The 27,013-nt window shown below is 34.0% G+C and overlaps 1 protein-coding gene across 11 annotated transcripts in view; it reads right to left on the bottom strand.

Annotated features, from left to right (window-relative positions):
* The window catches only part of LOC111045382 (high affinity cAMP-specific 3',5'-cyclic phosphodiesterase 7A), a 319,448-nt gene that overhangs the window by 169,323 nt on the left and 123,112 nt on the right, over window positions 1-27,013 (bottom strand). The window contains exon 1 of one of the 11 annotated variants that reach the window (XM_039430774.1): window positions 13,242-13,566. The exons of 9 other annotated variants lie outside the window; for them this stretch is intronic. In XM_039430774.1, the coding sequence (XP_039286708.1) occupies window positions 13,242-13,385 (144 nt within the window). In that variant the 5' untranslated portion in view covers window positions 13,386-13,566. Of the gene's footprint in view, window positions 1-13,241; window positions 13,567-27,013 lie in introns of those variants that run through there. One more of the 11 variants, XM_039430775.1, reaches the window with a different exon arrangement.

Raw genomic sequence — 27,013 nt, 5'->3', positions numbered from 1 at the left:
CACACGGATGACAGGACTTGAGCGATAATTTTATTCGCAATATATTTACTTCTTTATAATGCATTCAATTATTACAATTACTGCATGTTGAGTATGTTTTCTGTAGTGATATTACATAAAAACTTATATTCATAAAAACACCCTGAACAAGTTATAATTGGATCATTGACATTCAGTGAAAATAGTTTAACATTTATATATCTTGACTCTTGAATTTCAATAGTTGCAATGTATTGTTTTGAAACTATTGTTTTAAAAAGCCTAAATTCAGGCTTACTAAATTATGACACCTGAATTTCAACCTAGAATATAAGATGAACTTTGTTTTCTCTCTATGAATTGGATTATGATATTAATGAATATGATCACAAGGCATTGGAGACTAAAACCACATTTTCGTTAAAATGCTACGCAGTTTTGAGTGGACTATGTGCATTTTTTTGTTCCACATTACTATCGGAACCAATCAATCAATTCCAATTGACCTCAGGTAACAATTAACTAAAAAATTGACTGACATATCATTGTATTATTCATTTTATTTACTTTTAGTTATTCTACCGTATTTATTTTTCCATGTAGTTCATAGTCAACCAAAAGTATGCTTAAAGATTGATCTGTATTGAATCATTGAAGTATTGATCTGTCTCTCATGAAACTGGGCATATTGAATATTGTTTCCAATTTATAAAAGAAATTGGTCTCATTTGGAAAACACTGTAGAAGTATTCATAATGAGCAATGGACCGTGTCGAGATGTGCTCACATAATAATGTATTCTAGCGTGTCACCTGCCAGCCATTGTCCAAATGATCAAAGACATCTCGGTCACAATACAAGTCACAACAGAGTGCCACTCTCACAAAGCAAAGTGTCTCCATTCAAACGCTGTATCCATATTCATCAGCTGATTGCATATTTATCTTGCGATGATGCAATAAGCCATCATTCGCAGACACCGTTCGCCTGACTCGGAAAAGCGTCCTTTCAACGATTTTTCACGTCAACCACTCGCTACTCGCTCTTTCCACCTTAGTTAACAAGTCAATAGAATGACACTTCAAACTGCAAAAAAGACATGGTTCTAAAAGAGTAGTGAAATTTCACTTGGCTGTTGAAAAATTATTAGTCTATTTTTTTAGGAAGGAAATGTGAACTGGGTCGTTATTGAAAGGTGGCCTGTTAGAGAACAAATCATTCAAGACGAAATAGTGCTGTACTATATAGAGTACTTTCAATTCATTCTGACTAGTATTTTCCTTGATAAATTAAAAAAATCTGGTGTGGCGCACTCACACAACTTTCCTTGCCGTTATTAGAATTGATAACCTGACGCTAGTGTTTACGCGCATCACAAGTCTACTTGTAAACAAAGATCTAAGCCAGCTGGTGACAGGATAATAACGCTGGAGACATACGAGGTCTGATATCTCTTCATAGTGAATGATTTAATAGAACCAACAGTTGCCAACAGTTTGCAATTGGATAATCACATTTTCTCGAATTTCGAGCTTAATTTCAATTTTAGGTGAAAATGTTACTCAACATTAATTGTAGAGATTTTTATGCTCAATCTTCTCCACTCGAATTTTTTTGTTCAAATTGTATCTGAAGCCTGATAATTGGGAATCTGAAATCCAACTTTGCATAGATGGGGCGGAGATCCTGAAATTTTTACTGATATGGGACTTGTGGCAATTGATAGAGATTATCAATGACTATTCCAGGTATGAATTTAATCAAAATCGTTGGAGCCGTTTTCGAGAAAATCGCGAAAAACCCTGTTTTTGACAACATTTTCTCCATTTTAGCCGCCATCTTAAATTGCATTTGATCGAAATTGTTCGTGTCGGATCCTTATATTGTGAGGACCTTAAGTTCCAAATTTCAAGTCATTCCGTTGATTAGGAGATGAGATATCGTGTATACAGACGCACATACACTCATATACACACACACACACACACACACACACACACACACACACACACACACACACACACACACACACACATACAGACCAATACCCAAAAACCACTTTTTCGGACTCAGGGGACATTGAAACGTATAGAAATGTAGAAATTGGGGTACCTTAATTTTTTTCGGAAAGCAATACTTTCCTTACCTATGGTAATAGGGCAAGGAAAGTAAAAGCAGAACAAGCAGTGTGTTCTATCACATAAATCGACATAGTTATGAAGAAAACGTGATCATTTGATGATTATGACTAGTAATGATTAATGTAATGATCATTGGTTAGAAAAAATGTGACTTTACGAATTAATTATAGAATCGAAAATAAAAGTAGACATAACCTCAGAATTGAATTGAAATTGAATAGAAACATTGATATGCTTGATATCATGATGGAGGAAATCCAGGATCATACACTGAATTATAGATTTGAAATGAAGGGAAAAAATCCAAGTAAGATTTCTAATCCATTCTTAACTTGCGAAATTGCATTTTTTGAATTCTGTTTACAAGTAATATGATTTATTCATCCTCTCATCTCACTCCAATTCAAATGTTGTCAAGATCATAGAAAGTATTTTTCTAAAAGCACTGTTGAGAAAATAGGGACACTCAGCACTAAGCAGTGCAGTTGCTTCCACTAAGAATGTGACTTCAGCTCCCATAGCCATAGCCGCTGCTTTCCTTCACAATCATTCTAGTTTTTCAAAATTCTTTAAACATACTTCCAAAAATACTTGCCTCTCAGAGCATCTACAAGCAGAACTCTAAACACAAAGCAGTACCAAAGATTCTGACAAAAACTATGGACACCAAAGAAATAAGGGAACTCGTAAAAAATGCAATCATAAGAAAAGCAGAAGGTCGAAGGTCAAGTTTTAAAGTGACACAAAGGAGGAAAGAAAATATGAGCGCTATGAGACAACTCAGCTATGATAACAATCGAACTAAAAAGAACAGAGTGCGAAAATGTAGCCCACTAAAAGTGTATGACGTCAGAAAAAACAAGTCGGGTTAGAGATGAGTGAGTGAGGTTTATACGAAGGGATTTGCAGTTTTTCTCACAATAGACAAGAAGGATGTCTCCGGAGTATATTTCATTTTTTATTGAACAACCTCCATGCTTTCTTTACTCCCTCGCACGCTCACTTCATTTCTCATTCCGTCCAATAACTTAGCAACTTCTCTACTCCAAGTTTTCCTCTGCAGAGCTATATCACTCTTAAAACCAGATTCAATCAAATGCTCAATTTCAGAAGATATGAATCATTATTTGTATCGAAACTGATATTAAGTGATATTTGTTTCTCGAGTATGATATCCAAAGTATTTTTGCAGAGAAAAATATTATTCAATATCAATATTCTTCAAAACAATTTCTTCGTAAAGAAGTTCAGATGTTTGATAGACATTTCCAGTTTACTAGATCAGATCAAATCAATTTATTTACCAGAATGTTACATACAAAAATGAGAGTTACAGTACAATAAGATATAAAGGAGACCCCTTAAAAGACTACAGGTCTGTGTACACCATGCTTAATTTCGAGAAATTCAATTCATTTCGTAACGTTTTAAACAACTCAAACAAACTGAGAACTAATTGATATTCAATTTGCATTGCAATCCTCTTGTTCATGTCTTTTGTTCACCTATTGTTAGTGTAAACCTTTTTCTAACAAAGGTGAGAATATTTTACATGAAAAATTCAACTAATAAACTTGAAAAAATAAAACGTCGTATATGTCGTCTATAATAATTCTTCTCATTATTATTCAACCGATAGGGTTCCATTTGAAAACACTTCAAGCACATTAGCTTCTCTTTAAACACAAACGAAATGCACATCTCCACGGTTCTTATCGAATGAGGTTTTTAGTAATAATTAGTTTTTTGCATTTTACAGATACAGAGAGAAAAGAAATGAAAGAATATCCATTACATGGATGCGTGGATGTGAAGAGTGAATGTAGTTTTTAAATATTTCCATTAAATACCATGCAAATAATCCACTATAATTTGAATACACGAATCCAACTTTCCTTCAACTTGTGAGTACTTGAGAATCCTTTATCCTCATTTCATGTCAAATGTTCATAAGATGCTTAATCTCAACTTGCTGAACCTAAACCTGAACTTAACCTCCATTATATTTTTCAACGTTTGTTTGACCAAGCAGCTGTAACAATGCTCAATATTAGAATGTGATGATTCGTAAGAAGATGAACAAAATAATTTCAATACAATACTCACGAGAAAGTTTCTGAGAGTAATCTTCGAAAATCAAAGGTAGATGTGTAATGCATAAAAACCTATCAATTTTCCAATTGGAGAATGTTTTGAAAAAGGAAAACATAGGAAAGCTCAATATTATTATCTATACATTTGGGGTGATTTGAATGGAACTACAATAATTTCAAAACGTTTTATAATAGTTGTTGAACCTCATACACATCTTCTTAGTGATTAATTCAACACTCAAACTCCAATCAATTGGATGAATGGAAGAAAATCTAATTGAATAGAATTTAAATTCAATTCAAATAAATTCAATTTGAATTACTGGCGAACCCTGAATTATTTCTCTACCAAAACTAATGTTCATGGTTTGTTTAAATTGTTGTGAATTTAGATTTATAACCTATTCGATAATAGCGTTGATTATTCTATTCGCCACTTTTGATGTTTATCTAATGTTTTAGTCTTATTTGCTACGGATGATATCATAGATCGTGTATTTATCAATTAAAACTTCTATCAAGAGGTAGCTCCCATCAATGAATGTATCGACCATGCTATAACAAAATATAAATGAATGGAAAAAGGTATTGAAAGGGATAATGTGGATGTTCTGAACTTGTATTTAGTTGATTTTACTCCTTGCAGATTCTCTTGTAAGAACTGGCTTGACGTTTGCATGGGACTGGAACTTGAGAAATAGTTCGATTAGCCTAAGGTATTGAAAGGAGGACTAGAAGTATGAGACGAAGGACGAACAGGAAAGAGATGAGTAGGAGAAGGAGAAGGAGAAGAAAGAGAAGAAGAAGAAGAAGAAGAAGAAGAAGAAGAAAGAAGAAGAAGAAAGAAGAAGAAGAAGAAGGTGGAGGTGGAGGTGGTAAAGGAGGATAAGAAGGAGAAAAAGATGAAGGAGGAGAAGAAGAAGGAGAAAGAAAAGAAGAAGAGAAGAGGAAGAGGAGGAGTAGGAGAAAAAGGAGGAGGAGGAAGCCCTAAGGCATCATCATGCACAATAGAAAAAGGATTTTCAAGAAATGATCAAGAGTGAAGAAGAAAGAGTGAGGGCAGAAAGAAAGATGGATGGGAGGATGACGATGACTGGTTGACCAACCGTGAAATTGGCAACTTGCAATGGATAGGGCCACGGTGCCACGGATTGTGCATTTCTATCACGGCTACTATAGGCCTACATCACTACTCGCTGAAAAAATCGGAAAAGAGTGCAAGGGTTATTGGAGAAAGGGCGTTGGATATCATGATAAGGGATAATATTATGGATGGATAGGGATGAAAAATACAGGGTAAAATTGTTTTATTCCCCTGTCTGGAAGCTGTGATTTAGATGGAAGATTGTGAGAGGGTGGGGATGGAAAATAAAGTGAAAAATCTTTACTATTCAATTCTGGAAATTAAATTTGAGTTGAGTTTTGATACTGGAAAACTGATGAGTTATCAGTTGGCATTGCTGACTGGGGAGGTTGAAAAATGTACCGGTACAGAGAAAAACGTAAAATTTATTGGGAGGGCAATACTTAATTTAGGACATTCGTAAAAGATAAGACATTTTTTAGAAGTAAAAATACCAGAAAAGTCAGTTTAGGAGAAAATGTTCACTATAAGTATGTGATCTTAGAAGTGACCAAAGTGCGACAAATATGTGACTGACATTATTTTTGAATAGGCGTACGTATAAAAACACAGCGACTATTTGAGTACATGGTAGGAGACTAGTAGGCCTACATCTACTATCCTCATACTCATATACGTAATCTAACTCAATAATAAAATTTATTATTTACTGCGATTTATCAATTATTTTATTTATATATAATTTAATTTCAAACTTATTATTTTGTAACATTTTGATGGAACAAAGTGTCTTCAATAAGTTTAATACTGAGTTCTGGATTTGATAAACTTTTGAGTATGTTTTCTTCTCCATTCATTATCCAGTGAATGGATATATCAATTAAGAGCCATATCAATTTTCAAGATTAAGGTGTAGTTAAATTAATCCACGTGGAGTATTGCATCACAGCATTGTACAGACTAACCTTAATATAACACTAGACATAATATCATCGAACATCGATACAAGGTCCTCAGTTGCAGCTTGATATTTGGTATAGTCTAAACAGAAATTCAATAGCCAGCGATGTGATGAGAAAGCTGTTGTAGGCTGCACACGTCGAGGCTGCTTCCATTAAAATTAGTCAGCCTCAACTCAAGGACTGAACACCATCTGTGATGTTTGTTTAATTACAATAACAATCTTAGCTAATTGCTGACAATTGCAGCAGCATTCACGTACTGCCCAACACAGCCCTACAGGCGCTTCAATGCCTATAAAAAGTACAAAAATGAAGAAAAACAGACAATTTTCGAAATAAATTTGATTGTACTTAAGCATGCTTGTTGCGTATCAATCAGATAAGTATGAGAAAATTTCAAAATAAATATTCATAGACCTCATCAAGTGTGAGAGTTTCGTAGAACAAATACAGACTGATAATTTGATAACACTGACTATTCCAGGTGAGAAATAACATTGTGATTCGGAAGAGATATGAAAACTATGAGAAACATCGGTCCGTATCACATTTTCAACAATGTTTTATTACAATTGATATCTGATTGTGTTACTGCGTGAAAATATCCAGAACCTTCCGACCCAGAATGAATAATGATTTACAAAGAATATTGATAAGAACAAGAATAGAAATGTGGAAGGAGGAAAAATTCGAGTGCTATTGAGAGGAATCGAAGATTGAAATTCCATTCTACAAATTTCAGAACTTTAAAAATCTATAAGTTTAGCTTTCTATGACTATAAACTATTTGAAAAAGTTCTTGTATTATAGGAGAAACGAAGGAAAATCTACAATACTAAATGTAAAACTTCGATGTTTTTTTTTTAAATTGTTAAAAAAGTTTGAATATGAAACTGGAACGAGTATTCACTGGTAAATTGTGACATAAGACTGTGATAATGCATGCTAGTGTGATGACGGAGTCCACACACTTGTTTGTAGTCAGTTTACATGTTCACCACGACACATTATTTGCTCTACTATCCAAGACTCGACAGTTGCAACAGAACAGTAGCCAGAGGAGTAGTTACTGTCAAGTAGCAGCTGACAATTCTGATTCACAGTAATATTCTTGGATGTTTGTGTTCTATCATATCCTAAACAATCCACTTATTTTAGCGCAAGGGTTGCAGGAGAGATTGCTGACGCAAGCAAAATCAACAAAGCTGCAGGCTCTTTCGTCAATTTTGTTGTCTCACATTTATCACACAGTTTAAGCGAAATTTCAACATTCGACTATCATGCTATTTCTCAAGTCATATATTTCACAAAAATGACTAATCTTGGATTCAAGATTATGTTGAATATTAACAAATATCACGTAAGAATAATATGTTTTACTCAAAAGAAGAGTGAAAAAGCACGAACAACCAATAGTAGTACTTACAAATACTCGTACGAAGATGAGATGGAATCCAAACATAATTTTCAATAACTATCAACATTTTATTTTCTGAGATTTTGAATTTGTTATTTATTGATATTTTGTGTGATGTAAAGGGTGTGAGGGAGAGTGAACCTTGATACCTAACTCCGTCCTTAATTACGGAAATCAATCAATCGATACTGCATTGAGAAATTGCCAGCGACAAAGTTTATGAAATTGCAACATTTTCTCAAGATATCTTATCCAATGTACACTAATAAGAATAAAATTTACACCTTCTGGAAAAAAAATGTGGATATCACAGATAACTTTATATGTGTAGTAAAAAAAATATACAAAGCGATTCCAAGTATCCTAATCGGCTTGGAAAGATTGGAGGAATCTGGTCGGTGCAGCCATAGCCTCCTCTAATATAGAGGTGGCTATGGTGCAGCCCATTTAAAATAAAAGAATAATTATTAGTCAATTATTTTAAATATCAAGGCCAGAAGATCTAATATCATATGTAATCAAGAATGATTATAAGATCTACCAAAATTATTTGTTAACATTGTAAATCAACATGAAAAGAAGAATAAATAATTATTATCTCATTTTCAATCATATTCACGTAAAATACGTAGGAACGTATACAAGCAACCATACACATGAAAAGTGTATTGAACCGAGTTGAAAGGTTTGTGACGTACACGACACGACACGACACGACATACGTAGTTGTTTGCATTTGTGACTATGCGAGCAATAATAATACTGATGAAAGTTATGGACAACGAACAACAAGCAATGAACACAATGGGCAAGCAAAGCAAAGCAAAGAACTTGCAGCACACAACAAGTTGCATAGCCTGGCCAAACAGAGGCATATATATGAAAGGGACTGATAAAGAGTTTATTAAAACTGTTGCACTCCCTACATCCTACAACATTGATCAAGTTCAACAATTTCAGTCAAACTTTCACATCGTCGTTTCCCGTGTTTCAACAAACAGGCCAGGCCAGCGTTGCGACGCTTTGTTTCAACATGTTGAAAGCTGCACTGGAACCTTTGAATTGAATAGCCAGTTTTGAAAGCTCCACTCACACACTTCAAAATGTGTTCAGTTTTGCAAAACTGTAGAAGGTAGCAGAGCTGGTTGCCCTCTGTGCGCATGGGGCTTTGTGCGCATGGTTCACAAATAGACGGTTCTGTAACCAAGTGTTCGGTGACATTTTTAGTGCCGGATTTGGTTAACCAATCTATTTTTAGTTAGGAACAAGTTGTATTATTAGAAATTCTAGTTAGAAAGGTATGAAAGCTATAGAGAATTTTGAAATTTGAATCGTAGAATCTTATCAAATTGGCTGATCGATTTAATGGAAGAGTAGAAATAATTTTAAAAGCTAACAACATGTTTTTCAGTAATTTCATGAAGTTATGAATTCCAGCCCATTTTTTGGGAGAGATTCCACTCAACCATATTCAATAACATTCACGTAAAATACGTTGGAACGTATACAACAACCTTATACATCAAGAGTGTATCGAACCGAGTTGAAAGTTATTGAATGAATTGCCAATACTAAATGTATTGTAATTATTAGATCAACTCACACTCATGTATTAAGACAGTCTTAAAATCTATTAAAAAGCATACAAAAACTTCAACGATAATGTTCAATACTTATAGATGAAAAAAAAGAAAAAAGGAATGTCTGAATAAAACTGGAGGAAAAACTCTTTATTAAGTAGAAGAATGTAATTGTCACGAATCATGTAGTAGGTTGAATTGTAATTCGTAGTATTCTAATAGTAGTTCGTAATATTTACATGTTGGAGTAAGAGTTCATGTGCTTTGAGCATTCACATCGAACGATGGAGTTTTGGTCACTAACAATCATGTACTGAACATGAAACAGCAGTAACCTTCAACATTTCTTAGTTCTAACTCTAACCCACTTGCTTCCACTGATAAGAGACCCAGATTTATATCTCCTCTAACCTATTTCCTGGCAAATTATCACATTCAATAGTAGCTTACGTTATAGTTTTCACGACCCGCCTATATACCGATTAGCACGTAAAGGAAAAACTATGCTTACTTAGTAAAGGGAGAGAGAAGAACACCACCATTAGGAGAGGATAGAAGGAATGACAGGGAGTATTTTCAATTTCATTCAAACAAAACTTGATTTTTTTATTCTCTGTGATCTAGAAAAACTGTGTTTCAATAAATGTTGAGTAAACAAGTCTTGAATAATAACTTCAGGTCGAGATCAAATTTATTTAAATCATTTATGCACTTATATTCTCTATGTATTATTCAGTGAACTGTGGGAATAAGATCAATAGTAATCCAAAAAGAGAAAGTTTTATTTTATTTTGAAAGATTGAAGAGGGAGGATTTTGAAGAATTGGATTGATTATTTATCAATTACCATATGATTAACACATAAAGAAAAAGTAGGAAAGTAAAAGATAGGATGGATTTTATTTGACGAACAGAGACTGCTTCGGGAACATTAATTAATATGATTATGATAAAGACTTATATTGAATAGATAGTATTATTCTATATCTTTTGTTCAATTCATTTGTCGATAACTGAAACATGTTTTAAAGCAGTTCGACGTTTAAAAATGCGTATGAAGCTCGATCTATGAATTAAAAAAATGTTCTATACGATATTAAAATCTTTCAATACGCAGGATTTAGAGAGTAGGTATGAGTCGAAATTACGATTTACAGAGAGTAATTAGTTATCCTTAGTGATGTGAGTAGTGGTAGTAGGCTATCATAATATTATATTTATAGAATTAATGTGACTAAGGAGCTGTGAAATTTTGAATCACCATAACATTACGTAATCTGAGATTGTCAACAACGGTATAAAACCTTGGAGAAGTCCCTGAAGTAGATTACTCCAGTTTCTCAGAATTGTGTCTCATAAGATGAAATAAGCCTCATATCCAATTGAAACAAGGGTTGTTAGATTTAGAAAATGCACTGCGCCTTCAGTGAATAAATGGAATATCTTTCTAGATTGAGTTTTGCAAAAACTATCACTTTATTTTCATCATCTTGTTTTCAGAATAAAAGTGCAAACTATTAGGCCTAGTAATAATCAGGGTTGTAAAGTTGGGTCATTCAATTTCATATTATTTATTGCACCCGGTAGAATGTGGCCCAGTTTTTATTCTATATAAATTTCTGCATTGGCCTATATAAATAATGATAATAATATGATACAGTATATTGTATTGTAGTGATGGGAGTGTGACAGGTGTTTGACGCTGAAGTAAAAATGTATTCGCAGCAAAGTGTGTTATGTCAACTAAGCGCAGTTGGTGTTATTGTTTTGATGGCACAATCACTGTTCATTTGAAATTTTCACGAGTGGAACAAGAGATCGAGTAGAAGTATCTAGAGTGAATCATCCAGAGAATGAGAAAGAAATATAATTCAAACTTGTGAGAGATTACTTGAGTATACAGAGTGGGTGAAAAGTCCGAGAACGGCTTAATATCTCATACACAAAGGTAATTTGACGGTGGGTGTGATTGGGGATCCTACTCAAATTGAAAAAACTACTTTACAATGACCTTAGAAATCCGTTCCAACATCTTGGATCCACCATTTTTAATGCAACTCTATTTTTTAAATAGGAAGGTGGTCATGCGATGCATGATTTCGATACGGAATTTCAAGAAAAAATGAATGGCGAAAACCGCACATTGATATCTCAAACCGTTTAGAAGATATTCACATTATTAATCAATACCACTCATGTATTTCATTTCTGATTTACGTGGTACTGATTGATAATGTGAATATCTTCTAAACGGTTTGCGATATCGATGTGCGGTTTTCACCATTCATTTTTTCTTGAAATTCCGAATCGCATGACCACCTTCCTATTTAAAAAAATAAAGTTGCATTAAAAATGGCGGATCCAGATGGCGGACCAGATTTTCAAAGTCATAGTAAAGTAGGCTAGTTTTTTTCAATTTGAGTAGGATCCCCAATCACACCCATTGTCAAATTATCTTTGTGTATGAGATATTAAGCCGTTCTCGGACTTTTCACCCACCCTGTATAATAATTTAAATGAGTCAATGCAAAGTAGATCTTATCGCAAACTTCAATTCTTGGAGTAAAGACATACCATGAATTTTTAAGTTTTACTGGCTAGTAAGTATTCATTGTTTAGGTATTGGCTATTCGATGGCGTTCTATTCAGAACAATTATTTTTAATGATAATATTCTTATTCTTGATTGTTGATAATATGTGAGTCATGCTTCGTTACGTTAATACAAACGCGAATCTATCTTATCAATAATATTCTCATTTTTTCTGATCGCCGACTTTGTAGGCTATAACGATAAGTAGTGACCTAAATGCTTGAAGCAATCAATGACAAAATTCGCAGATACTACTAGGCTACTTCTCGCAACGGAACTTTCTAAAAAAGTATTGATAAGGAGTAGAGTATGTATGTGTAGCCTCCGACTTCTTGTTTGCAATAAATCTTGCAAGTTGCTCAATAACTTCGAAGATAAATTTGTAAGTATAGCACTAAAGCAGCCTGCAGCCTGCGGTTCATGCAATATAATGTTGCATTAGATTTGATTGGTGATAGTTGTAAGTTGCAAATTAATTTTGTAGATAATAATTACCAAAATTATCAAGATAAATATTTCTATTTTGATTAAAGCATATTTCTCATTACATAATTTTTGGAATCCTTTGATAACTTTTGTATTCAATCTGAAATTATATTTTTAATATTGATATTTTTATAAGACAATCGTAATTGTTTTCTTCAAGTCATTCCAATCCTAAAAAATATTCGCATTACATTACAAGCATACTGGATTCCAGTTGGAAGAAGTCGACCTGCAATTGAAGTCATGTTTTTAACCTGGGTAGACTACTCTCACAACAATTAATTTACAGAAGTCCTATTCTGCTAACACTGACCTCACCCCAGACACCAGATGATACACCTGAGAACACCCATAACACCTGATTCAGATTAGGAAGTAATTTACTAGGAAATCTAACTTAATAAATTATTGATTTGGTTATAATATGTCATCGGCCTATTTCTATTTATATTCGAATTTTCCATTATATTCCTTACGACCTCTTTCTCTTTCCTCTTTCTTTACAACCTTGGTTGGTTATAATATCATCCAACCTTATCACAAATTCTCCAGCAGCCGCTGATACTTTTTGCAATATTCAATTCAGGAACTGTTCTTCTCCTGATTTTTCTTTTTCTTCAACAACCTTTTACGAACTTTTCGGCATCCTTCAAGGACTTTTTCAACAACCTTGTAACGGATTCTCCATCACATCACACTAACATATCATAACACCTGATCAGTCATTGACATGCCAATAGCTACATGATAACTTAGAATGGCGTTTATCGCTTCCTATCCCGAGCGACAAAGGTATGGATTGGAAAGTAGAGCATTTTATTTGAGGATCGCTGATTGATACCGGGAATGAACTACAATAATAGTTATGGACATTGGATGGATGGTGGGGGTGGGGGTGGTGACTTACCGGTTGCGCGTGTGTGGCCACAGGTTGAGGCGGCGGCAACTCCTGATAATAGGAGTCGGCCGACCCGCGGCGACTAGCACCGATACACATGACCCTGCGGAACACCTCGGCAAGGGCCGAACACAGGCCGCACTGTCGCTGCATCCTAACCACTAAGCACACTCCAATTCCAATCAAAGCACATCGCTCACATCAAGTCGCATGCATCATCCTAGCAGCAGCTGACACAGGACTACTCACTGACTCACTCACAGCCAGGCTCAACAACAGCTAGCCTCTGCTCTGCTCTGCTCTGCCTCCTACCACTTGGCCCGCTCGCTCGCTCGCCTGTCGCACCGAGACTGCGCTCACCGATCACCCCACCACAATCCTCACTACTCCTCACTCCTCCCTCATGCTTCACCTTATCATCCTCATCCTTTCGCTAGTCATTCTATTCCTCTTGCTTCACACCATGATCTTTTTCCTTCTCCTCTTGCTTCTCCAAAATATCCTTGTGTTTCTTCCCTCGTGTCGCTTCTTCTTATGATCCTTCTCCTTAAACTCTATAGTTCTCAATTTTATTTTGCTTTTCCGAACGATCTTTCTCATTATCTTCTCTACTAAACGCCTTATTCTGCTCGTCTACTTTAGCATTTTCTAACGATTGTCCTTATTTTTCCCTCGTTTCGCTTCTGCTTATTCCTTGGTCTTGCTACCCATATTTCTCCTCCAGCTATTCTACCTCGTCTTCCTTCACCTTATGATCCAACTTTCTTTTTTAGCTATTTCCTTTTGTATTTTTTATATCCCTTCAGTTTTCATCATTTCTTTTTAATAGATTTGTTAGTATTTCTCTTCAATGTTTAATCTCTACTCTACTTTAAATTTAAAAGCATAGAAAATTCATAGCTAAAGATGAAATTATAATTTATGATTGGACTAATATTTAGAATGATATACTATGTTTGCTAAAATATTTGTTAATATATTATGTACACTAGTAACATCTAGTTAATATGTTGGACTTTCTGAAGTTAACAATAATGCTTTCTAGAATTTTTTTTCATATTTAAATAAAAAAATAAGTTTTCCATGTCAGATACTTCTCATGAGATCAGCTGATTGAATGCAATAGTTCAACATCTGAGGCATAATTTTGTCTCACTCCCACACACTTCCATTATTGACAGACGACGAAATTTTCAGCTGTTTTTCCAAGAATGAATTGCTGAGCCTTTTCATGTCCTTCAGCGAGTTTTCCCAGGGATGAGACCCAGTACAATAGAATTTGTATATAATAAACCTTCTATGCTCCTAATTTTGTGAGAATCGTTAGAGCCATTTTCGAGATCCGATGACGTGCAAACATATAGGCTAAACATAAAAACAGGAAATATCGGGGCACCGAACTTCGCTCTGGAGTCTAAAAGCATAATTTATCTTATTATATTAAGCGAGCAATATTTCTGTATATATTTATATGGTTATGTCCAACGGATTTCGAAAACGGCTCTAACGATTTTCACGAAATTTGGAACATAGTAGGTTTATGATATAAAAATTCGATTGCACTAGGTCACGTCCCTAGGAAAACTCGCTGAAAGACATTAGAAGGATAATTCATCCTTAGAAAAACAGTTGAGACTTTCGTCGTCGGTGGATAATGGAAGTGAGTCAGCTAGTGCGTCTGTGGAAAATCAGAATATCTCATCCCCGAAATTCATAAACTGACGTATAGCAAGCTGTAATAGTATATTTCGCACCTAGGGCCGAAAATGAGACTTTTCCGGCTCGAAATCGGTTTTCAAGTCCGAGGCCGTAGGCCGAGGACTGGAAAAGATTGAGAGCCGGAAACACATTTTTGCCTGTGGTGCAAACGCTATTTTTCGCCACACAAAAAAAAAACAATATATATATGAGAATAATTGTTTATTAGGCACAAAACTGAAAGGTCCTAGCTCTAGCAAATCTGAGGTACGGTAATCTGAATATCAGGAAATTGTCCAAGTATATTTATTTTTTCTATTTTCAGTGGATACAATTACAAATCATATTATAAATATGATCGGGAAAGAACAACAGTCATGGCCCAAAACTATTTTGTTCCCAAATTTAGATAATGAATAACATGTCGAAAACATAGGTTGTTTTTAATAGTTTCAAGTACAGCAGTTCCAAAATTATCCACCAGGTTTAGTGGTAAACTCAGTACTTAAGCTGGGTTTGGGTAGATTTCAATTTGTCTGAATAACCTAAAAGATAATGTTCAATTATGTTTTAATGTGGGAGGTTTAGTTTATAATTTTTTATTCTTTCAAATGACAATAAGATGATATTATTATGAATGTTTTGATTCTTGAATAACGAACACAAAATGAAAAGTTTTTTGATCAGCTGTTTTAGCACACTTGAAATTTGGACAATCTGGATGTCAACAATGCTTGTTACCGTCGACTGCGGAAGTTGAGGTTAGAAGTCCTATCCTACTCTGAAAATCGAATCTGAATAGTTTATAATATCCTATTTGTATTTCATTCATCCAAATAAAATGAGAGTATCTTATTTCAGAATATGTTATTCAATTCTAGAAGCATAAACTAATTCCGTTTCATAATAAACTATTTGTAAAAACGTTCCGCACCAATGGTATTTCCCAAGTAGTTCCAAAATTATCCACCAGGATTCCTGGCAAACGCAGTACTATGAGGTTAGAGGTCGGATTCTATTATACTCTGAAAATTGAATTGGAATAGTTTATAATATCTTATTTGTATTTCATTCATCCAAATAGAATTATAGTATCTTATTGCAAAATACTTTACCGGCCTGGTCAGAAAACAATCATGCCTATCCTCTGCTGATCTCACTCTTGGACGACCCAGCCGGGGGTTCAGGGGGCGGAGCCCCCTGGCTAGACGGATACGGCGAGCGAAGCGAGCCTGACGGCTAGTTTGAATATAAAATAATGGATCTTGAATAAAATCATATCGTTGGTCATGTCAACAAATCAGATGAGGTTGATCAAGTCTGTTTATCTGTAATTGCCAGATAATACTTCTCATGAGATCCGCTGATTGATTGCAACAGTTCAACAGCTGAACATAATTCTGTCTCTCACCCACACAGGCACCAAGGATAGCTATATACTATTCTTGCACAGGCACTCGCATTTTCCGTTATCGACAGACGACGAAATTATCATATGTTTTTCCAGGGATGAATAAATATTATCCTTTTCATGTCCTTAGCGAGTTTTCCCAAGGATGAGTGCAATCGAATTTTTATATCATAAACCTACTATGTTCCAAATTTCATGGAATAAAAGTAATAATATCGTGTGACGTGTGACCTGGCTGGCTCAGGTCTGGTGTCAGAGTTTTCAGGTCTCAACTGATCAATTTCAGGGCCTCTGACATCACCTAACGACTGTTTTTTTAGGCAGCCATGACCGATGGGTAACGAGTTCATCCGAAACACGGGAGTGGCCCGAGAAAAATATCTTGCCCGGGCTGGGGATTCGAACCCGGGCCTTTGGATTACAAAGCCAGCATCTTATCCACTCGACTACGGCCACTCAATATAATAATATCGAGTGACCTGGCTGGCTGAGGTCTGGTGTTTTCAGGTCGCAACTGATCAATTTCAGGGCCTCTGACATCACCTAACGACTGCTTTTTAGGCAGCTGGGACCGACGGCTTAATGTGTCCATCCTAAACGTGTCCATTTATTTCGTGGAAATCGTTAGAGCCGTTTTCAATTTTTCAAGTCGAAGGAGTATTACGAAAGAGAAACAACATATTTGTGGGACGTAATTTCAGTAATTTGAAAAATACGCAACACAAACATTAAATTCCATACTTTGGTCCAAAAATATTACAAATCCCACAAAAATAAAAATGTATCATTCAGTTGTACAGAGTATATTGCTCTATGGCTCTGAAACATGGGAATTAACGAGACACTCAAAGAATAAATGCTGTGGAAATGGATTTCTTGCGCCGGAGTTGTTCTGCTTCAGGATGGATCGAGTGAGGAATACGGAGATAAGGAACAGAATAGGGAAACTGGACACAACAGTGGAGCAGATTGAAAAGAAGCGCCTTGTATGGTTAGGACATGCACAGAGGATGAGAGATGAGAGGTGGCCCAAAAAGATACTGAATTGGGATCCACCTGGAAAAAGAAGGAGAGGTAGACCGCCCGAACTGTGGAACAAACAGGTGTATACGTGTATGAGTAATAGAAATCTGGTCCAGGGAGACTGGAATAATCGCAATAAATGGCAGATGGGATGAGAGAAAAGGCTGGAGCTGTAAAATAAACTCGCTTATATATATGAAAAATACTGACATATGACAAATCTAGGAGTCCTACAAAAGCCATTGAAAATAGTGGAGATAATTAATTCATTCCCATTAATATCAAACACTATCCTCAACTCACATTGATAAATAATTCTCAATATTATATTCATTGATATAGTTGTTCAAACACTAACCTCAACCCACAATTATTGAGAACTACATAATTGATTCCTTTATAGAGCCATCATCGACTTGAATAAATGAATTGCACATTAGAGCACGTTTCATTATTGTAATTCATTGATTGTTGACATAACCCACTTCAGCTGGCTGGAAAACGACATGTGTTGATACACACACACACAAACATATGGTGGCCACCTATACATTATTATTTAGACATGAATCGTTGATTAAATGAAAGGGTGCCATAGGAAGTTCAAGCTGCGGTGACAGGATCAAACCGATGAATATGTAATTAAGAGTACGGTATGTCATATTAAGCAATATTGAACCTATACTATAGACTGGCACTAACTCCATCAATACTACTCCCACAGAGTTTAATAGCCCTATTCTATTGAATTTGTTCAAACACCCACCAAATGAATCAAATCTTTATTGTCCCAAAAACATAATTACAATGACAAATGGTTATAAATGAAAAAAGTAAAGTACAATATAAAATGAAAAAGAAAAATACCATTAATAGGGTTATACATAACTATATTAAAAACGGGAAGTCCCTGCAAGGTTCGAGGAGAGGCAGAGGCAAATGCTTAACAGTACAAGAAAATAATGGGATATTATTAAGAAATAGGGAAAAGAAAAAGTGAGTGAGGAAGGGAAGAGAAAGAGCAGAGTGAAGGCATAGGGGAAAGTAAAGAATAGTTGAAAATTACATAAAAAAATGAGAAGTCTTTATACTAAGCTATGAGGAAATTACATTGCCAAAATTACATTGTTCGAGATTATCCATGTATGAATTTCAATTAGCAGTTTTCTATTTAATTTACTAGTGATAAAATGGTTAGGAATAACATTGATGAGCTTTGATACCTGATATAAAAATTGTTTTCTACAAATTGATAAAATAGTATCTGTAATTTGAAAAGTAATAGATGAGGGACGGAGGTTATACGGTGAAACACGCAGGTTGAAAAGATTCATATGTTTATTTATGTAGATGATTAAATTTTTTATGTAAAGCTGCCTGACAGTTAAAACATCTAGCTCACTAAACAGGTACTCACTTGGATAGAGTCTGGGTTTTCCCAATATAGTTCTTAAAAGGTGTTTTTGAATTACAAAAAGTTTTTCCAAGTGGTTTGAGTATGTTCCACCCCAAATTGTTATTCCATATTGCAGAAATGATTGAATGTAGGCATTTTGAGATTTTTCTATTAATAACTTGGCTGATATTACGAAATTTACTTATACAATATCTGAATTTGTTACATGTATCATTGATGTGAACATCCCAACACAAATGTTGATCAATCATTACATCCAAATATTTAACATGATGTTCTCTATTAAGCTTTGAGCATGTACAATTCATCCAATCAGAATCGTTGCAATTTACATTATGGATTTTAATGAAATCCAAACCTTCCGGCTGGCCTTTAGAATTTGGGGAGAAAGACATGAAATTACTTTTTTTATGTTCAATGTTAATATATGCTCATCAAACCAGGATTTTACTATTTTAAGTCCGGATTCTGCTGCTTTTTTAGTATCCTCCCAATTCGTTTCACTGAATAACATCATCAATGAAGTGTCATCAGCAGAGGCGATTGAAACACCATTTTTTAATTATAACTTGAGAAGATCATTAATGTAGATTAGGAAGAGAATCGGCGACAAGACTGTTCCTTGTGGAAGACCGTAATCAGTGAGTTGTTCAAGGCTGGTTTTATTATCAATTTTGAGCATTTGGAATCTATTTTTCAAATAGCTCTTAAATAATTCAAGGGCTATTCCTCGAATACCCAACTTTTCCATTTTTATCAGAAGTTTTGAGTGAGGAATAGTGTCAAAAGCTTTAGCTAGGTCTTAAAATATGGCTATTGTTTTATTTTTGTTATTGAAATTTTCTGTGTTAGAAGAGATATTACATCTACTGTACTTTTTTTAGACTGAAACCCAAATTTAATTTTGTGAATTATATTATGCTTTAGGAGATAGCTAACTAAACGGTATTTTATTAGCTTTTCAATAATTTTGGAAAAAGTACTCAACAAGCTGATTGGACGATAATTTGACGAATTAGAAGCATCACCTGATTTATGTAGGGGTATGATATTTGCCATTAATTTTAAACTATCAGGGAAAAAACCCTCGCAAAACATCGATTTATTATCACCTTCAATGGTTTTGTAATAAGTGGTGAAATAGTTTTTAAAATCATATTGCTAATATTGTCAATTCCTGGAGCTGAGTTATTGTTTAGTTTATTGTAGCAGTAATTTCATTTTCATCGGTAGGTGTCAAGAAGAAAGAGTTGTAATGCTCCACACATGAGTCCTTGAAATTCTTACATGTTGTTGAAATGGGATTATTTGAATTCAATTTCTCAGCATAAAGTTTTCCTACGCGAGCAAAATGTTGATTTAGTGTATCAGCTTGTATTTTGGGAATTTTTTTAGTATGGGAAATTTTTTTTTTTTTACAACCTAACAATTCGTTTACAGTTTCCCAGATTTTCTTAGAGTTGTTAATATTCAGATTAATTTTATTCTTATAATACTCACATTTATTCTGTTTTATTAATTTATTAAGAAGATTTCTGTAATTTTTATACTCGTTTCTTAAACGGTCATTGAAAGGCTGCTTTGAAAGTGTTTTAAAAAATTTGTCCCGTTTTTTAATCGAATGTACAAGACCACGCGTAATCCAAGGTTTAAGGGTTTGTAATTTATGCGGAATCTTTACTGTAACTGTTGCAAGTTCAATTTGATTTGATATTTTGTCAGTTAAAATTTGCATTGCTTCATTCACATGTAAATTGTCATCTAATAGGTTATCCCAGTTTTCAGTTTCAATGGATAATATTAAATTATTGAAATCTATTTTATTGAAGGAATTATTTTTACTTACAATTTTGTCAGTTGAAAGATCAATGTGGATGCTGACACAAAAGTGATCAGTGATGTTTGTTTTTATTACTGAACTTAATACATTGTCGAGATTGAAAGAGGAATTCTTTAAAAATATGTGATCGATAATCGATTCAGTACCGTTTTGAACTCTAGTAGGCTTGTTTATGTATGATTTTAAACCATTCAAGGATAAAATTCCAAAATATTCATTAGTCGCAAGCGTAGACTTATTCAGATGTATATTCAAGTCACCGGCAAAAATTATATTGGGCTTATTTTTGATAGAATACAAACAATCATCCAAACAATTGAGAAAATGATCTACATTAGTTGAAGGAGACCTATAAACACCGATAAGTGTTATCTTATCCTTCGCACCTGGCACTTGTACATCCAAAAGAATTGAGTTAGATTATTTTATTTCGTAATCCAACTTATCGACTATAAAATTACATTTGAAAAAGACACAAATTCCATCACATTTATTTGTTTTACATGGCTTGTTAACCACTGAATAACCATTCAAATTAAAATTAAAATCATCCTCTTCAACTATCCAAGTCTCACTGAGAATAATAATATGAAACTCTAATGAACAATTACTGATAATGTATGACAGCTCATCAAAATTCTTTCGCAAACTTCTTATGTTTACGTGAATAATGTTCAGGTAAGATTGATTATCATTACTACCAAACAACTCAATCTGAGATTGAAAAATATCCTCTATTATAATAGTATTGTAAGTCTCAAGAGAAATATGCTCTTCAGGGTCATTTATAAGAACCATACAATAAAAGGAAAAATTAATATGAAAACGAAAAATAAGCTATATAAAATCGTGTAATAAAGGAGAAATTTAAAAAAGAATTAAGAAGGAATAAAATTAACTATGAGAAAAAAATAGGAGAAAGTTAAAGTTAAAGGAGATAAGAAAGTCTATTACTATTAATGAAAGAAAAAAAATACAGAGCTCGGTCATCTCATGACACAAATCGCCATATTTAGATATATATCAGTCTTTAAATAATAGAAACCAGTAAATAAAGTGTAGTAATACATTTATTCAAATGGTTTGAGGTCATCTTCGTTAGATACGTTTTACCGGAGAGTCTTGTTGTTTACGAATGAGAATCTTTGCATCACTCACCCAGACATATGCTAATTTATTGTTCTTTTTAAGATCTCTAGCTTTATTCAGTAGAAATTTGTTGTATGCAGTGAGATGATCGTTCACATAGATATAACCTGGTGGAAGATTACAGTTCAAGTCTCCATTTTTCAAGTGTCCTTTTGCTTTCGCCGCACATTTCCAATTAATGTTGGCAGTTCTTGACGTGAAGCGAACTATTATAGATTTTGTCTTATTTTTAGAAGAAGGAACCCTATGAGCAACAGAGATATCGTCTCTTTTGAACGGAGTATTAATCGCTCTAGCAACAGATTCTAGGATTGTGTACACATTCTCATTTTTTGTCTCCGGAATCCCTGCTATCTCCAAGTTGTTCAAACGAGTGTACTGCTGAATTTCATTAATGTCTCTTCGAAGTTTAATATTTTCAAATTCAAGCTTCTTACACTGATTTGCTTCAATCACAGCTCTTTTACTGATTTGTTTTCTTCGCGAACAGTTTCCAATGACGATTTCAAAATTTCAACAGTTGAATTAAGAGTCGTAATGATTTTACGCAACTCTTCGAGTTTAACATTAAATACCTTAGTGAGGGTGTTTTCGAAGGCTTTTATCAAAGTAGACTCAAGATCGTTGCTGTCTGTTGAAGAAGATTTTTCATTACATTCGTCGCACTTCCAAGTTGATTTCTTCACTCCGAGATTTCTAAAATTCTCTAACGTACGAATTTTAGTACATGTTGGATGGAAAAAATTCCTACATCCACAGCATTCAAGGATATCTTTCGAGTTGTTGAAATCCGATTCACACTTGTAACAAACATCAGCCATGGCAAACAAAAAAATTGATTCTGAAATAATTAAATAACACAGGAAAATAATTGACGATCGTGTACGAGATGGCACGCTTAACAAACTATCACAGTTATCATACAGATAAGGCAACTCGAAAAGCACGACCGTTCGCTCTGAAAGCTATGGCAACACTGAACAAAGAACAAATGTTTGATCTCCTCCTAGTTTCAAAGTTTTGTTATCAATTTAGTATCGTTCAATTTCTGTTTTTTTATCAGTTTAATTATTATTGTGGATACATTTTATCGTTCATTCTCAACATTCAATGGTTGAGTATTAAAAGTACATGATGTATACGTAGTCCAGTCAATAAAGACATAATAAAAGGGGGTGTGCTTGCAATTTATAATGTAGTTCTGATTTTTCAATACATTATTTGGATACATGAAAGAGGTCCAGAACCAATTTTTTCATGCAAAATATCATTGTGCTAGAAACAGAGTGGCCCAAGAACCTCGTATTTTCGGTTCATTTTCCAGTTTTCAACTATTTCTGCCAAATCCAGTAATCGGACAGAAATACACCAAAAATGGCCAATTTCTATATTCAAAGCTGCATATCTTGTGAAATACTTCTGATAAAATTTCTAAATAAAGTGAGAATGTGAAACTTTTCTCCCTCTTCCCATTCCAATGAATAATATTTTCGATTCCAATACCATTCGAAAGTTATAGATGATTTTAAAAATGGCGATTTCAGTTTTTACATTTCTTTGTGATTCTACTGTAAATCAAGAGTTTCTAAATCGAGTCTGATACATCATAGAAACTCACAATTGATTCCAAATTGTAGATAAATTCATCCTCTACGAGCTCGGTTGCTTAAAATCCATTTTGAATCCCTATCATAGAACTGCCCAAGCCGTTATGAGAAAAATATCTACAATTTCCGGACTTTTTTAACAATCGAATCTTACTTCACGAACATACTTTTCCATAAAAAGTTTACAGCAAATGAAAATGAAGATTCTATTGTACATTTCAAGATCAAGTAATGTTTTTTTTATGATAACGGTTTACCAAGATACATAGCTTTGAATTTAGAAATCGACCATTTTTTGTGTATTGGAATATGGGTTTAAGTACACTCAGCAAAAATTTTCCCATTTTTCGACCAAATTTGACTTATGATGCATGATTTTGGAACCCCTTGACGAGCCAAGAAGAATGAAGTGTAGTGGAATGAAATCTGAGCATTGTGTCAAAAGTTATAAGTGTTTGAAATTTTGATCCTTGAGGTGTCCTTATGCGCGCCTCTCCACGAGGAAATACTGAAATGAGGTGAATCTAACAGGTGATTCTCATAGAACATAATCTCATGAACTTATATCATTTAGCGAAATATCAATGTGGGGACAATGTAGTTGGTGATGATAGTTGAAGTTGAAAATTAGGAGTTTTTCACAATACAAGGAGCATTATTGTCAGATGTATCTGGAAATCTATATGAAATAGAGCGCTCTACCTCATCACAGATTGTAGAGCACAAAAATACGCCCAGAGGGATTTTGAATTATACGTCCTAATGGTAACAATCGGAAGATATTGTTGATCAAAAACTAAAATTCATCAGAATTGATTTTCACTTTAAATGTTACTCATTTTTGAAAAATCATAAATCAGTAATCATTGGAGGTAGAGAGTTCCGAATGATCTTATTTTATTCAGAATTTTATAATCTGAAGAAAGGCGGAAGCGAATTTTTCTGTCCGATTACTGGATTTCGCAGAAATAGAAAAATTGGAGAATAACAGAGAAATCAATTCTTTTCGTACTGCATGCATGACCACTTTTCACCATTCAATAGTATATTTCGCACCTAGGGCCGAAAATGAGACTTTTCCGGCTCGAAATCGGTTTTCAAGTCCGAGGCCGTAGGCGAGGACTAGAAAAGATTGAGAGACGGAAAAACATTTTTGTCCATGGTGCGAACGCTATTTTTCGCCACACAGGAAAATAAACAATATATATATATATGAGAATAAATTGTTCATTAAGCACTTCTGAAAGCAAAAGTGGAAGGTCATAGCTCTATCAAATCTGAGGTAATCTGAATAACAGGAAATTGTCAAAGTATTTTTATCTTTTATTCTGATTTGTCTAAATAACCTAAAAGATGTTCAATTATGTGGGAGGTTGAGTTTATACTTTTTTATTCTTTCAAATGACAATAAGATGATTTTATTATAAATGTTCTAATTATTGAATAATAAACACAAATAATGAAAAGTTTTTTGATCAGCTGTTTGAGCACACTTGAAATTTGGCCAATCTGAATGTCAAGATCAACAATGCTTGTTGTCATCGACTTAGGAAGTTTAGGTTAGAAGTTCTATCTTACTCTAAAATTCGAATTTGAATAGTTTATAATATATATCTGATCTTTATTTCATTTATCCAAATAAAATGATAGTATATTATTGCAGAGAACTTTATTCAATTCTAGAAGCATAAACTGATTCCGTTTCATAAACTATTTGTAAAAAACTTCCAGCACAAAGGATATTGCCCAAGTAGTTCCAAAATTATCCACCAGGTTTCGTGTTTCGTGATAAATATTATTTCGTGAAAAAATGTTCGATGTGAATTTTCAAAATGGCGGCCATTTTAAATTTTCGATGGCACATTTCACGAAAACCGTTCACTTTACAGAAAATTACAAGACACGAATAAGTTAGCAAATTTTATCAAGATTTCAAGGATACCTTATTTATTAAGATTGGTCAGAGAATAACAGAGAAATCAATTCTTTTCGTACTGCATGCATGACCGTGAACAAACAAGATCATCTGAAAAACATTGTGAAATCAGCTGGATGGCCATATGGAGCAAAACCAAGTTTCAAAGCTTTATCCTAAATACAATTATTGGAATTGAAAATGTAATATTGATGTTTAAATGGTGAAAAGTGGTCATGCATGCAGTACGAAAAGAATTGATTTCTCTGTTATTCTCCAATTTTTCTATTTCTGCGAAATCCAGTAATCGGACAGAAAAATTCGCTTCCGCCTTTCTTCAGATTATAAAATTCTGAATAAAATAAGATCATTCGGAACTCTCTACCTCCAATGATTACTGATTTATGATTTTTCAAAAATGAGTAACATTTAAAGTGAAAATCAATTCTGATGAATTTTAGTTTTTGATCAACAATATCTTCCGATTGTTACCATTAGGACGTATAATTCAAAATCCCTCTGGGCGTATTTTTGTGCTCTACAATCTGTGATGAGGTAGAGCGCTCTATTTCATATAGATTACCAGATACATCTGACAATAATGCTCCTTGTATTGTGAAAAACACCTAATTTTCAGCTTCAACTATCATCACCAACTACATTGTCCCCACATTGATATTTCGCACAATGACATAAGTTCATGGGTAAGAATCACCCGTTAGATGCACTTAATTTCAGTATTTCCTAGTAGAGGCACGCTTAAGGACACCTCAAGGATCAAAATTTCAAACACTTATAATTTACTTTTGACACAATGCTCAGATTTCATCGTACTACACTTCATTCTTCTCGGCTCGCCAAGGCGGTTCAAAATCATGCATCAACAGTCAAATTCGGTCAAAAAATAGAAAATTTATTGTTGAGTGTAGGTACTTATTCATATTCAATACATAAGAAATGGCCAATTTCTATATTCAAAGCTATGTATCTCGGTAACCCCTTATTATAAAAATTATTACATGATCTTGAAATGTACAATAGAATTTTCTATTTCATCTGCTGTAAACAATTCATGAAAAAATATGTTCGTAAAGTGAGATTTGATTGTTGAAAAAAATCCGGAAATTGTAGATATTTTTCTCATATTAACGGTTTTGGCAGTTCTATGATAGCGAAAAGTGATTCAAGATGGATTTTAGGCAACTGAGCTCGTAGAGGATGAATTTATCTACAATTTGTAATCAATCGTAAGTTTCTATGATGTATCAGACTCGTTTTAGAAACTCTTGATCAACAGTAAAATTACGAAAAAAATGTAAAAACTGAAATCGCCATTTTTAAAATCTTAACTTCCAAATTGTTTTGGAATCGAAAGTATTATTTATTGGAGTGGGTAGAAGGGGACAATTTTCACATTCTCACTAGATTTGGAAATTTTATCAGAAGTATTTCACAAGACATGCAACTTTGAATATAGAAATTGGTCATTTTCTGTGTATTGGAATATGGGCTTAAGTACACTCAACAATAAATTTTCCATTTTTCGACCGAATTTGACTTATTATGCATGATTTTGAACCGCCGTGACGAACCGAGAAGGATGAAGTGTAGTACGATGAAATCTGAGCATTGTGTCAGAAGTTATGTGTTTGAAATTTTGATCCTTGAGGTGTCCTTAAGCGCGCCTCTCCACTAGGAAATACTGAAATGAAGTGTATCTT

The sequence above is a fragment of the Nilaparvata lugens genome, chromosome 6 (assembly GCF_014356525.2).
Source record: "Nilaparvata lugens isolate BPH chromosome 6, ASM1435652v1, whole genome shotgun sequence".
NCBI lineage: Eukaryota > Metazoa > Arthropoda > Insecta > Hemiptera > Delphacidae > Nilaparvata > Nilaparvata lugens.
The sequence above is the reverse complement of the archived record's forward strand: the minus strand, read 5'-3'. Positions and strand labels throughout refer to the sequence as shown.